Raw genomic sequence first — 12,637 nt, 5'->3', positions numbered from 1 at the left:
CCCCCCCCACCCCTCTGTCTCTCTGTCTCTGTCTCTGTCTCTGTCTCTCTCTCTCTCTCTCTCTCTCTCTCTCTCTCTCTCTCTCTCTCACTCTCACATGGCAGAAATATTTTTCTACCAGACAACAGGCTGACAGGTGCGACCTCTCATTCACGGAATACATGAATATGAAGCTTCCGACTGAGCGATCGTGGCTGCACGATGCGCGATGACGTTTCCGATGACGCCATTCGTCTATTGCGTCATTTCTTTTGAGGAGCAGTGACGTAGGTCGATTCTCGTGAAATGTTCGCCCTTGATGTTTCGTGGAGAAACGGCCATGTCATGGCAGAATGAGAACATTTTGTGAGCGGGAAGACAAAGTGTGATTCACGAATCTGACAGGAACGTGCGTTTGGGAGAACCCCGAACGACTGCCAGACGTTGAAAAACTCACTGAAGGTAAAGACGCCTTGAAATGACATCTTTTGCTTTCTTTTATAAAGTCTTTCTGTGATGGTATTTCACTCTGTAAAACGTTCCAACGCAGAAACTAGCCAAATGAAGAATAGAATCCTAATTCAAAGGACGCTTTTGCAAGGTACACACGTTTGCGGACGAAGAGAACTGCGGGAGTGTATTGAAACTGAGACGAAGTCGTGTCGAAAAACGATCATTTTGTCTTTGAAATTCAAGTCATTTCGATGAACCTTTTCATGTTCAAGGGACATAACTACATGGATGACTGTTGACTGAAAGAGTTGATGTAGGACTAATCTTACAAGTCTTGTGTGTGTGTAAATTTAGAGGCCAAAGAACCTAAGCTAGTGATGTGTATACGTCTTGGTGTTTCAAGTCGAGGCGTTCTTCAAGATCTTTATCAAATATTTAGATTGAGTGCCTTTCGTTAGGCCTAGGCTAAAGTTTTTGGAGTTTTTGAACACCTTTTTTCCAGCGCTGACTAGTCTGAATTTTCATGCGCCGTTTCTGTTGTCGAGAAGGTTTAATGAGAAAAATGTACTCTTGTTAAAATGAAGATTGTTTTACTAGTTAACACGCAGAAAGTATCATGATTGTGCAGATACTGGACATCAATTTATTTACGCAAAGATTCTACCTTTATTCAGATTCAAAATATTACAGACTTTATATACTACTGTATTGGACCACAGGCGGAAGGTATCGTCCACTGGACTACTACAATCACAGAAAGACTACAAGGTACGTCACTCACCTTCGAGTCTTCTGTGTTCTTGGAGTCGCTTCCTGGGGGGAAAATATTGTTCAAGACGGTTTGCCTCTTCCTACAGTCTGTGTAAGGTCAAATAAATACAGTTGAATGATTGTTTGAACTGTATGTACCTTTAATTTTCAGCTTCCGTCCCTTGCAGGTTGTTTTTAACCATCATTTGGACGAATCTTCGTTTGCGAGCCGCTAACTTCCACTCGGCGTCAAACTCATGCATCCGCACCGAATATGCATACCAGCGCTCATTGGTCTAAAACATATGTAAATATTGTGCAGCAACCACGGGAAAATAATCTTCGAATATCCTGTTATTAACCAATGAGCGCTGGTATGCATATTCGGTGCGGATGCTTGAGTTTGACGCCGAGTGGAAGTTAGCGGCTCGCAAACGAAGATTCGTCCAAATGATGGTTAAAAACAACCTGCAAGGGACGGAAGCTGAAAATTAAAGGTACATACAGTTCAAACAATCATTCAACTGTATTTATTTGACCTTACACAGACTGTAGGAAGAGGCAAACCGTCTTGAACAATATTTTTCCCCAGGAAGCGACTCCAAGCACACAGAAGACTCGAAGGTGAGTGACGTACCTTGTAGTCTTTCTGTGATAGTAGTAGTCCAGTGGACGATACCTTCCGCCTGTGATTAGACTACAGCAATACCGGTTTACTTAATTGTATTGGCTTTATGCCAGGTAAGATACAAAATTAATTAGAACTTGTATCCGCGTACTCAGAGACCCTTGTTTCTTGCACTGAACACTTTCTGCGTATTTCACATTTCTTTAAGGGTTCAAAGGCTCCCACTGTCCTAGGTAAACTAACTGAATAAACAATGTTTCACACGCGTACCTTTCTGTGTGTTGTGCAGCAGCAGGGCCCTGTTTGATGGCAGCTGTTGCTTGTGAAGACAGAAGCACGCAGTGTGTCCTCGGTGTCCTCGGTCTCCCTGAATCGTCCATCTTTCAACAAGAAGTCGTTAAGCTGCTCACAGTCGAAACTAACCGGAGAACGGGTATGGGCATCAGGAAACGGCCTGCAACCAAACAAGTTGTTGACGCCAAGGGAAACCAAGGGACCGCCGCTGGTGCTGTACAGGAGCCCGTGACATCAAATCTCCTAACTCCAATCACCAGACCGAGTCTCACAGTGCCCGGTCGCCTGAAGCTAATGGAAATGAGCAAGACAGACCCGAAGCAGGACGTCGTGCCAAAGAGCATCTACAAACGACGGGCTTCAGCTGATTGCTCACGGATCCAGACACGCAGCTCAACCCAAAGTGCCTTGGACTTTATGGTCCCAACGAGCAATTCCAGTTGGGAGGACGTTTCGCGTCTTGGTGACCAGAACGCCAATGCAAAGGACGAGGAAGAAGAAGAGGAGAATGAAGATGACGAGGTAGAGGAGGAAGAGGATGATGATGACGACTCTGAAGATCAGACAAGCTTGGACCAGAATACAAACGCCTGCAAGAAGAAGCGCAAGAAAACGAAAGCGCGTCCCAAGCGGTCCAACAATCGCAAGAGGGCGTCCAGCGTCGCCACGACCCCTCGTTTGGTCAGCCTCTCCGCCCTCAAGCCGATCACTGCCAAGTGTTCAAGGTCCGGGCTGGGCTTGGTTATCACATACAGACCCGTCTTCACCGACACCCCCTTAAAGCGAAAGAAGACGATGAAGAGGCAGTCCCGCATCGCCGCGAACGCCCGCAGGACCAGCAGCGTCATCCAGTCGCCTGTGTATAAGCGAGACTCCGGCACCAACCCTCGCAGTCCTTCTCCGCAGAAGCAGTCGAATAGTTGCAAGAGCAACAGCTTCTTCGGCAGGATCAAAGCGTTCGCCAAGAGAAACATAGGTAGTCCGGAGTGTTCGCCACGGGCCAGTCCTGAGCGTTCGCCACCAAGCAACCAGATGCAGGAAGAGGACCCAAAGAATTGGCGGAGGGACATTCCTCAATCCGCGGACCCCTTCGTCAGGCATCGCTCGCTCAGCCCCAATCGAGGGAGAAAAAGGACCCCTAAGAGGGAAGCTTTCCTCGCGCCGTACGCCGAGGCTAAGCTCTCGGCCAGGAGATCGCCCACACCAGCCACCGAGCGAGTCAGAAAGGTATCCCCAAAGCGTGAGGTTTTCCGCAGGCCCCACGCCGTGGCCGGCCTCTCAGCCAGGCGCTCGCCGACGCCCGTTGCAAAGCGAGGCAGAAAGCTGTCTTCGGAACGAGAGCCGCCTCTACCGTGTCGCTACGTGGTGGCTAGTCATGCAGCCAAACGCTCGCCCCCACCGGGTTGCAGTCGAGGCAGGAAGCGGTCTTCGGATCGAGATCGCTACATGTTGGCCAGGCACGGCGCCAAGCACTCCCCCACAGCGGGTCCAAGCTGGGCACCAGAGGATCTGACTTACTCAGGCTCGAGGTCCCCCTCGCCGCGGAAAAGGTCTCCCTCTCCACGCTTCAGCATGGCCTCCGAGGAACGTCCTTTCGGCAAGGGTCACAAGATGGCGGAGGTGTCAGACACCGAGTCCCCTAGGCGAGCACGTGGACGACCTCCTGCAGCTTCCCCCATATCTCCCTCTCCTTCACCCTCCCCGCCTCCCTCCCGCCCCGTCATCTCTGAGGGCTGGAAGGTCACCAAGCCCGACCCATCCGACCGTGGCAGGTTGGCCCCGAAGGGTAAGGGTCGAGGCAAGGCTAGCAGCATCAGCCCGCACAAGACAAACTCGTCATCAGCCGTCGCTCGTGGCAGAGGTCGCCCCCCAAAACAGCGAGACCACGCCACCAGCGTCAGTGGCACGCGCCATCACGTCGTGGCAAGGTCAAGGTCAAACACCCGCTCCCCCTTCCCCTCCCGCTCCGGCGAGTCGTGGGGATCGCGAGCTGACTATGAGCGGGGATACCGAGGAGAGAGGGTGGACATGGGTCGTCATCGACGTCATGCTTATCGTCGTCGACACGAGGAAGAGGGTATTCCGATCCCTCCCAAGCCTGACAAAAATTGCCGTGTCATGTGACACTCTTTTCGGTGAAACCGAGGGTCAACTGCTGACCGATTGCAGTTCACCGACTTACTGTCGACGTTTCAAAAATGCAGCATAAAAAGAAAAGAGATACTGAGAACAGATTGACAGGGATTTGTTTACTTCAGGTTTTGCTCCGAAGAATGATTCTTTTCATCGACAATTGAGACAAACTGCCGTGATCTTGAACCGAGAAAAAACAAAAAAACAAATGGGTGAAGTGTTTTCGTTTTAACGGGAATTCGAAAATTGTTTTTAGCAGTACTGAGAGTTGGGAGTAATGAAAGTTTAGACAATGACAAATGTGGGAAATAAGGATTGTTACATTTATGGTGACCAAGTGTTCGACATTTTAGAAACATTTTATTTTTGGCGACAGGTACTTATTGGGTGTGGTATAGTTTAGATGATTTTAATTGGTTTTTAGTTGATACAAACGTACGTGAAAATCGACGAAATCATTTATATACGAGCAAGTGCATGAAAGTTTGGGGAAAGATTCCCATTTACAGAACTTATTTAAATAAATTAACGAAGCAAACAACACTGACGTTGGAATTATTTTGCAAAACCTTGTGTGTCTGTGTCTGTGAGCGAAGCTTGTGTCGTAAGGGGAGCTAAAGCAAACATGTTGGACCCCGAAACAAAAATAATGAACAATTGATTATCTCCCGTGCGTAATGTAGCACCCAAGTTCCCTGCGGACAGTTCGGTAGCAGATTGACTGTGACTAGAAGACAAAAACACACACACAAACACATGTTTACACACACACGCACGCACGTTTGTGAACACACAACACTGATGATAGGGGAAAGTTGCCTAATATGGACCACTTTATGTTTCTTGCCAATACATGTAACTACAGTCGGAATCGGTTATAACGTAGCTCAGGGGAAACTGTTTTTTATACGTTATAACCGGTCAGACGAAATAACGTGCACATGTAATGATAATTCTTTCAGAGGGTTCGAAGTATAATCACCATTTGTGATGTACCTCGTCAGACTTTTGAAATTGTTGAAAGCTCAGAGGGTTTTTCTCCATATATGACCCAGCGGAAATATTTTGATTGTCTTTCATAATGTGTGGTTTGGGTAGTCTCCTATAAGTAAGACTATCTCTGTCTATCTATCTGTCTGTCTGTCTGTCTCTCTCATCCCCGCCCCACTCACCCCTCCTCCTTCGACTCAAATTGAGCTAGGAAATGAATAGTCATCTGTTTGGAGTGAAAAGAAATCAGAACATTCTGTTCGAAGTACATGTATACTAGAACAAATATGAAAAATATATTCACCCATCTCGATATTCAATGAAGATTCAAGCAGAGTTGTCTTTTGGCCCACTAGGCCTACTTATTGGCATCTTTTGCCTCGCTTCTGTGCAAGCACTCACACTAAATTAGAAAGGCCCCATAGTTACATACATGTAGATGTAAGCTTGCATGACCTCATGCATGGCAGTGACTACCCAAAATAACTTCCGTTTACAGAGTCCAATACAAGGCATACTTAAGCAATTTGTCACCACTTCTACTTGACAATCGAAGACTATTTACCAGAAAAGAAAACTCAAACAAACAAACAAATCCCAAAATGTGGATCAAAGTAAATTGGAGCTCTAAAATTGTAAAAAATAAAATAAAAATTATAAGGTATTCAGCTAAACTTATTTTCTTATAACCGGCCATTGGTGCTGCTCGGGACCAGAGATTTCCTTTCGTACAAACGAACTTTCATACATCCGTGTTTCTTATAAGCGGAAAATTCTAAGTAATAACAAAGAGTAGATGCTGCCGGGACCCCCCCAGCACCTTTTATACAAACGGACTTTGTTACATCCGATGTTTCTTACAACCGGTCTATACTACCCAATATTGACGGACTGTGTGATGATATCTTCTGCTATGGTCTGTTGAGACAGTGATATCAAAATCGAGACCGCACTGTCGAAACAGACCAATCGCAGAAGATATCATCACACAGTCCGTCAATGTTAGATATATTGCTATTTCACTGGACATGTTGTATTCACTGTAAAAAAAAAGTACAAAAGCATTTGCTCAGTTTTGGCTGTTCCATATCCCTCCCTCTGATTATTAATTCTTTTTGTTCGCTCTTTTCTTGTGCTTTTACGTATTTTATATGACTTTTCTTTCAAAAAGTAATTAGTCACTTGCTCAACTAAATTCTGGGATAATAACATTTTCATATATATATATATGTCTTTGTTTTTAAATGTAGGTGTCTTTGTTTTTGAAGTGGGGAAGCAATAAAGAGGTCGTCGATATCAAAACTGATATCGACGGAAATGTCGTCGATATCACTTTTGCAATGAGCTCAGTTTTGCCCAATTGACCAATGGAAATCTACATAACATATGAAATAGCAATATTTTAATACATTGTTCTAGATGATCGAACTTGTAGCAAAGACCTGTACGCATACGTGTAGATATTGTGTCACCCGTGACTCACTTTTTTTCTCCAGTGACTCATTCCAACAAAAGGATAACAAAGTGTCATTTTTGACATTTGGACTGTTTGGTATCTATTGAAAGAGAAGATAACCATCTGAAAGATGGTCTTTGAAACAAGTATCTATATTTCAGCATTGATGAGATATAGCGATTTAAAGTTTGCTAAAAGTCCAGCGGCCATTTTGAGAAAAGCAGGTGTGAAGGTAACAGGAGTAAATTTGCAAAAAATCCCTAGCAACTGGGTTTTTGAGTCACTTGAGAAAAAGTGACTCTATGTAATCGGTCAGTGTTAGTCTGTCCGGCCGGCCGGCCGTCCGTAGACACCACCTTAACGTTGGACTTTTCTCGGAAACTATCAAAGCGATCGGGCTCATATTTTGTTTAGTCGTGACCTCCAATGACCTCTACACTTTAACGATGGTTTCGTTGACCTTTGACCTTTTTCAAGGTCACAGGTCAGCGTCAAAGGAAAAATTAGACATTTTATATCTTTGACAAAGTTCATCGGATGTGATTGAAACTTTGTAGGATTATTCTTTACATCAAAGTATTTACATCTGTAGCCTTTTACGAACGTTATCAGAAAAACAAGGGAGATAACTAGCCTTTTCTGTTCGGCAACACACAACTTAACGTTGGGCTTTTCTCGGAAACTATAAAAGTGACCGGGCTCAAATTTTATGTGAACGTGACTCCCAGTGACCTCTACACTTTGACGTCTGCTTTGGTGACCTTTGACCTTTTTCAAGGTCACAGGTATGCTTCAGGTATGCATTGTGTTGTGAATAGCAATTTCTTCCTGTCCATCTGATGCCTCATATAATATTCAGAACTGCGAAAGTGACTCGATCGAGCGTTTGCTCTTCTTGTTAGTTTTACTTCTTATGCTGAAAGTGACTGATAATGATATCGATTAGATGTAAACTTGTCTTCAATATTCATCACACAAAAATGAAAGAAAGAAACAATGATTTGGGGGTGAAAGGGAGCTTGTCTGCAGTGCTATAAAACCTCATTTTTTATTATATTTGCAAAGCGAATCTGAAATTAATATTTACAGAATAGATAAAACACATTTAGTAGATTGCAGAAATGCAAAAATCTCAAAATCCCAAATGTTGGCCATGGCTCAGGTTTATTGCTGTTATCTCTGTTCAGCCTCAGCGACTTTGTTATCCTTTTGTTCGAGCGGGTCACCTGAATGTTCCAAATCATACGTTGTTTTGCTCCCACCAAGACTGCAGATCTTGGCTAACGCGTGACGTAAAAAATAGATTTGATGACGTTACCCGTATAATGCTGCGTCGCCCAAAACAAATAACGGTTTTGGGTGTGACGAAAAAAAGAACAGGGCCGGAGTGCTATGTTAATTATGAGCAGTTCTTCCACACCCACTTAAGAAATATGACACTACCAGCATGTTCCCGCATATTGAGCCAGAATTTTTTGTTTTGGCAAATCGACGTTGGAGTTCCGGAGCAAATGATCAAAATTACTTTGCGAATATATATGCGTTCAAACGTGTTTTTCCCATAATATAACGATGCACAGGTCGAAAATATGGCCAAGAACAAATCTATGGTACTTCGAAGAAAGAAGAATAACAATATTCTTGTCCAATACGACTTGCAATTTACCGTGTGCGCTGTAAAATCTCCCTACCTTCAAAGCAGACGAAAAGCAGACATCTTCATTTACTTCCAAGGGAGAAATCGTTGGTCATAAAGTCTTGCAGGACCCAAACATACTTCTGCACGCTTTCTTTTCTTTTCATATTCAGTTGCTTCGCAAAAATGAAGTGTCATTGGTTTTCTCAACTTGTCAAGTCAGTCAAAACGACCGCAGAACACAGAACTGGGAAATGACACTGATTGAAATACGAAAGATCTCCGACGACGAAAGTATAAATGACGTCATGTGGTCACACCTATCTCGAGAACTAAGCGTCGCCCAGAACCAGTAGCGCCCTTCCATTAGTACACCTTCCCTTACACGTGCTGAAAAGTGCCACATCTAGATCTTGCTACAGTGAAAAAACGGAAAAGGCAATTTCGAGAAAACGGCCTCCAAAGTTTGTAAAAAAAAAGTCAGTTTGATAATCAATCAGTTGGTTAGCATACGTTATAACCGGTTCTTTTTCTGGCGTGGGAACAACAAATATATATACGTTATAACCGGTTACGTTATAACCGATTCATTAATACTTATACAATGAAGTGATAAATAAGAACACCGCTGGCCGGGAAAAAATAAAGTGTACGTAATAACCGATCTACGTTATAACCGGTTACATTATAACCGATTCCGACTGTAGCATGTTTTCTTGCGAAGAAGATTCATTTTGTGTTTGGTAGTCCTTTTCTCGAAGGTTAACCGTTAGACCTTATCAGAGTGAATTATCTTTGATTTATAGACATTCAGCAAAAACTAAAGAAAGAAAAATTCACATATGGTCCATATTAGGAACCTGGGCGCCCAATATGGACCAGTGAAGAGGTCTTCGCGAATCACTGTAAAAAGCTAATGCATGTGGTATGAAAAACCCTCAACGCAGACCAAGATTAAAACACCTCACGAATAAGCAAGTCGGTAAATCGTTGGTCTCTTTCTTTTAACAGAAGAGTTAAGAAATACCTTACAAAACAAAACCAGGTTAAAAAAAAAAAAATTCCCGCAATACCTATTATTGGTGTTGACATTAGACCACAGGGTCTGGCTCCATAAAAAGCCTAGAAAATGAGTTCCGCTGTCTCCAAAAAGGGTACAATGTTTTGACATCAAATTGTCTCATGACAAGTGTAGTCAGAAACAAAAATGTTCTCACATTTAGTATTGCACATTCTCTCGAAAACTGCAACATAAGGGGGGGATAATCGCTAAGTGTCAGTCACAATTAAAGAGACAGTTGCCCAAATCATTTTTTATTCATTCATTTTGTATTTTTTTTACAAAAACCTTGGTTTTTTTTTTGGGGGGGGGGGGGGCATGTGTTTAGAGTCACACCTCAGGAAGTTTCTTTCACACACACACACACACACACACACACACACATAATTCATGACAATAAACATTATTCTATTCTATTCTATTCTATTCTATTCTATTCTATTCTATTCACCACACACACACACACACACACACACACACACACACACACACACACACACACACACACACACAGTGACACACATACATAGGCCCTACATACATACACACACACACACACACACACAACAATTGAGAATTTTTTTGTTTGAATCAACTTTAAGGTGGCAGTACATTGTACTACCTGAGATTTTGAATTTTTTTTTGTCATTCCATAATGTGTTATTTAGATACAGAAATGTCTCAATATGTATAGGTTACACGCCGAGTCTCAGTGATTATCAAAAATAATGGTCGAAGTTAGCGGATCATGAAAAATGCGAGCTTTAGCGAGCTTTTTCATGACCGCGAACTGAGACCATTATTTTTTATAATCACTGAGACGAGGTGTGTAACCTCTTTATTCCTCCTTTCTTCAGTTATTCAAAGAAAAGAGGAGGTTTTTTGCGAAAGTTTGATCGAATCCTATTCACTCAACCAGTCAACCTGCGCAGGCGATCGATTAATGCGCGGTTGTATAGTTCCGTGCAAATCATTCCATTCTGTTAACACTTCTTGTCAGTTTTCCTATTTTGGACTAAAATCAAGTACACAGATATGCTGTTATTCTGCTGTGGCGGCAAAGGCAGATATTGTGTGTTCTGTATATGTTTTGGTATCGCGGATAATGTTCTTTCGTCAAATGGGACTAGCAGACGAACTTTTGCACCCGTGTTCCAACGTTAAAAACTGTATACAGTTCAGTTTTCTGGGGAAAATAGTGTATGAAACCGCTTTATGTTGTTTAAATTGATGAGATGTGTGCATTTGGTTGCGTGTTATCTGTTTATTAAATGAAATATTGTTGAAAACTGACCGTCGGATTGCAGTCTGTTGTCGAAGAAACTGAGTGAAAAGAAGGGGAACTACTCTTGTCGCTAGACAAAGTATGAGTTACTTGCCTTGCGGGAAATTGCTTGTGATGAACGTTTGAGCACGGCAAATCTAGATTCAGAAAACAACCGAACTCATGGATTTTATATGAAGATTCATGTGGTCAGGCCTGTAGTTGTTAATTTAAATGCGGTATGTTTGTATTGTTTGCTCCAGAGATGTATACTTCGTACGTTAGAGCGTTCGGAACTTTTCAGTCGCAAAAAGTAGTACCGAAACAGAACAACTTCTCAACCCATTGCACTATTGAGGATTCAGGCTGTTGCTGGGTCGTTATTTGTTTGGTTGCTGGGTCATTATCGAAAAATAACTACCCCTACAAGTTTACAGAGGTAAAGAAGCAGAGGGGGGAATAAATATAGTAAGACTAGGTTACACACTCCGAGTTCTGATTATCTTGCATATTTTCCCGAGGGTCGATTTTCAGGTATTACCGAACAAAACACACCATCATATATCGTTAAAACTATTCTTTATTTCTAAACACGTACATATCAGCATAGTTTATTCATGTAAACATCCTCATTTCGATTCCCAGTCTATCTGAAATCAAGGTAAGATATGTCAGAAAGAATAGCGATCACACGGTGCTTCAGCATGAATTTGAAAACCTGCTCTACGTCACATAGACACAGCGTGTCTTATGATTCTATCCACCCTCTCAAAACAAACACGTACACGTTTTCTCTGGTACGAATGTCTTAAAAGCTCAAACTAAGCTGCTGTTTTATTCTGTCTTGCTTTGCAGGAAATACAGGCACATCGCTTACCCATAACAGGCAGCTGGTGCGCTAGCGAAAGGGGTTGGCAGACATTTTCATGTTGGGACATTTGGCCGAAACTGTCAGAAAGCTTTAGGGCATCTTGGAAAAAGTTCGGCTATTATTTTGGCTCATCCAAAGTCACCGCAACATTGAAGCACAAGACTCAAGAGGGGAACACCAATACATACAATCATTGTCTTAGGAACACAGATTACAGGGGCGGAGCAGTCAAGCCAGAGGGGGGGGGGGGTTACAACCTGGGACCTGGGGTCCAGGGTCCCGTTTGGGGGTCTGGGGGGCAAAGCCCCACTGAAGCTGAAGAATTTTAGCTATTTTATAAACAATTTGTGGCTTATCCTTGATTTTAAACAGGATCAACTGGTGTCAGCTGCCACTCATTATTTCTTTTAACATTAGTATTAAATAATGGCAATTTATCTTCACTGATAATGTGATATCATATAGTATGGTTAGAAGGAAGACATGTCGCATACTGTGACAATTAAAAAAACAATTAACTTCCCCCGGCTTTACAGACAGAAAAAAGAAAAATAATTCACGGACAGAATTTCTTCTTTTTTTTTAGGGGGGGGGGACCCTGTAACACACCCCCCCTCCCCTAATCCGCCCCTGGATTATATGTTGCATACTGCTACTGGAACAATCAGCTTTGCTGATTTAACTACAACAGACGCCATGCAGTTCTCTGATACTTTTTTTAATAAAAGACCGTGTAGGGTGAGCCATTTTGCTTGGAAACCACGATTTGGACGCTTTTTACATTTAGTCAAGTTTTGACTAAATGTTTTAACATAGAGGGGGAATCGAAACGAGGGTCGTGATGTGTGTGTGTGTGTGTGTGTGTGTGTGTGTGTGTGTGTGTGAGTGTGTGTGTGTGTGTGTGTGTGTGTGTGTGTGTGTGTGTGTGTGTGTGTGTAGAGCGATTCAGACTAAACTTACTGGACCGATCTTTATGAAATTTGACATGAGAGTTCCTGGGAATGATATCCCCGGACGGTTTTTTATATTTTCGATAAATACCTTTGATGACGTCATATCCGGCTTTTTGTAAAAGTTGAGGCGGCACTGTCACAGTATCACACCCTCATTTTTCAATAAAATT

The 12,637-nt window shown here is 42.9% G+C and overlaps 2 protein-coding genes across 3 annotated transcripts in view; one reads left to right on the top strand and one right to left on the bottom strand.

The window, feature by feature from the left end:
• The window catches only part of LOC138952866 (transmembrane protein 196-like), a 47,961-nt gene that overhangs the window by 31,542 nt on the left and 3,782 nt on the right, over positions 1 to 12,637 (bottom strand). The gene's annotated exons all lie outside the window — the stretch shown is intronic.
• Positions 252 to 4,778, top strand: LOC138953532 (serine/arginine repetitive matrix protein 1-like). Of its 2 annotated transcripts, none has more exons than XM_070325367.1 (2): positions 252 to 441; positions 2,103 to 4,778. In XM_070325367.1, the coding sequence occupies exon 2, from the start codon at positions 2,117 to 2,119 to the stop codon at positions 4,226 to 4,228; it is 2,112 nt and encodes a 703-aa protein (XP_070181468.1). In that variant the 5' UTR covers positions 252 to 441; positions 2,103 to 2,116; the 3' UTR covers positions 4,229 to 4,778. The 2 variants fall into 2 exon arrangements, with proteins under 2 accessions (XP_070181468.1, XP_070181467.1); XM_070325366.1 differs by having other exon boundaries at positions 2,100 to 4,778.

The sequence above is a fragment of the Littorina saxatilis genome, linkage group LG17 (assembly GCF_037325665.1).
Source record: "Littorina saxatilis isolate snail1 linkage group LG17, US_GU_Lsax_2.0, whole genome shotgun sequence".
NCBI classification, from domain to species: domain Eukaryota; kingdom Metazoa; phylum Mollusca; class Gastropoda; order Littorinimorpha; family Littorinidae; genus Littorina; species Littorina saxatilis.
Note: the sequence above shows the minus strand (reverse complement) of the source record. Positions and strands in the feature narration are given on the sequence as shown.

Bases quoted from the DNA above. Each gene is read 5' to 3' on its own strand.
- LOC138953532 (XM_070325367.1), top strand. From the start codon at position 2,117: ATGGCAGCTGTTGCTTGTGAAGACAGAAGCACGCAGTGTGTCCTCGGT.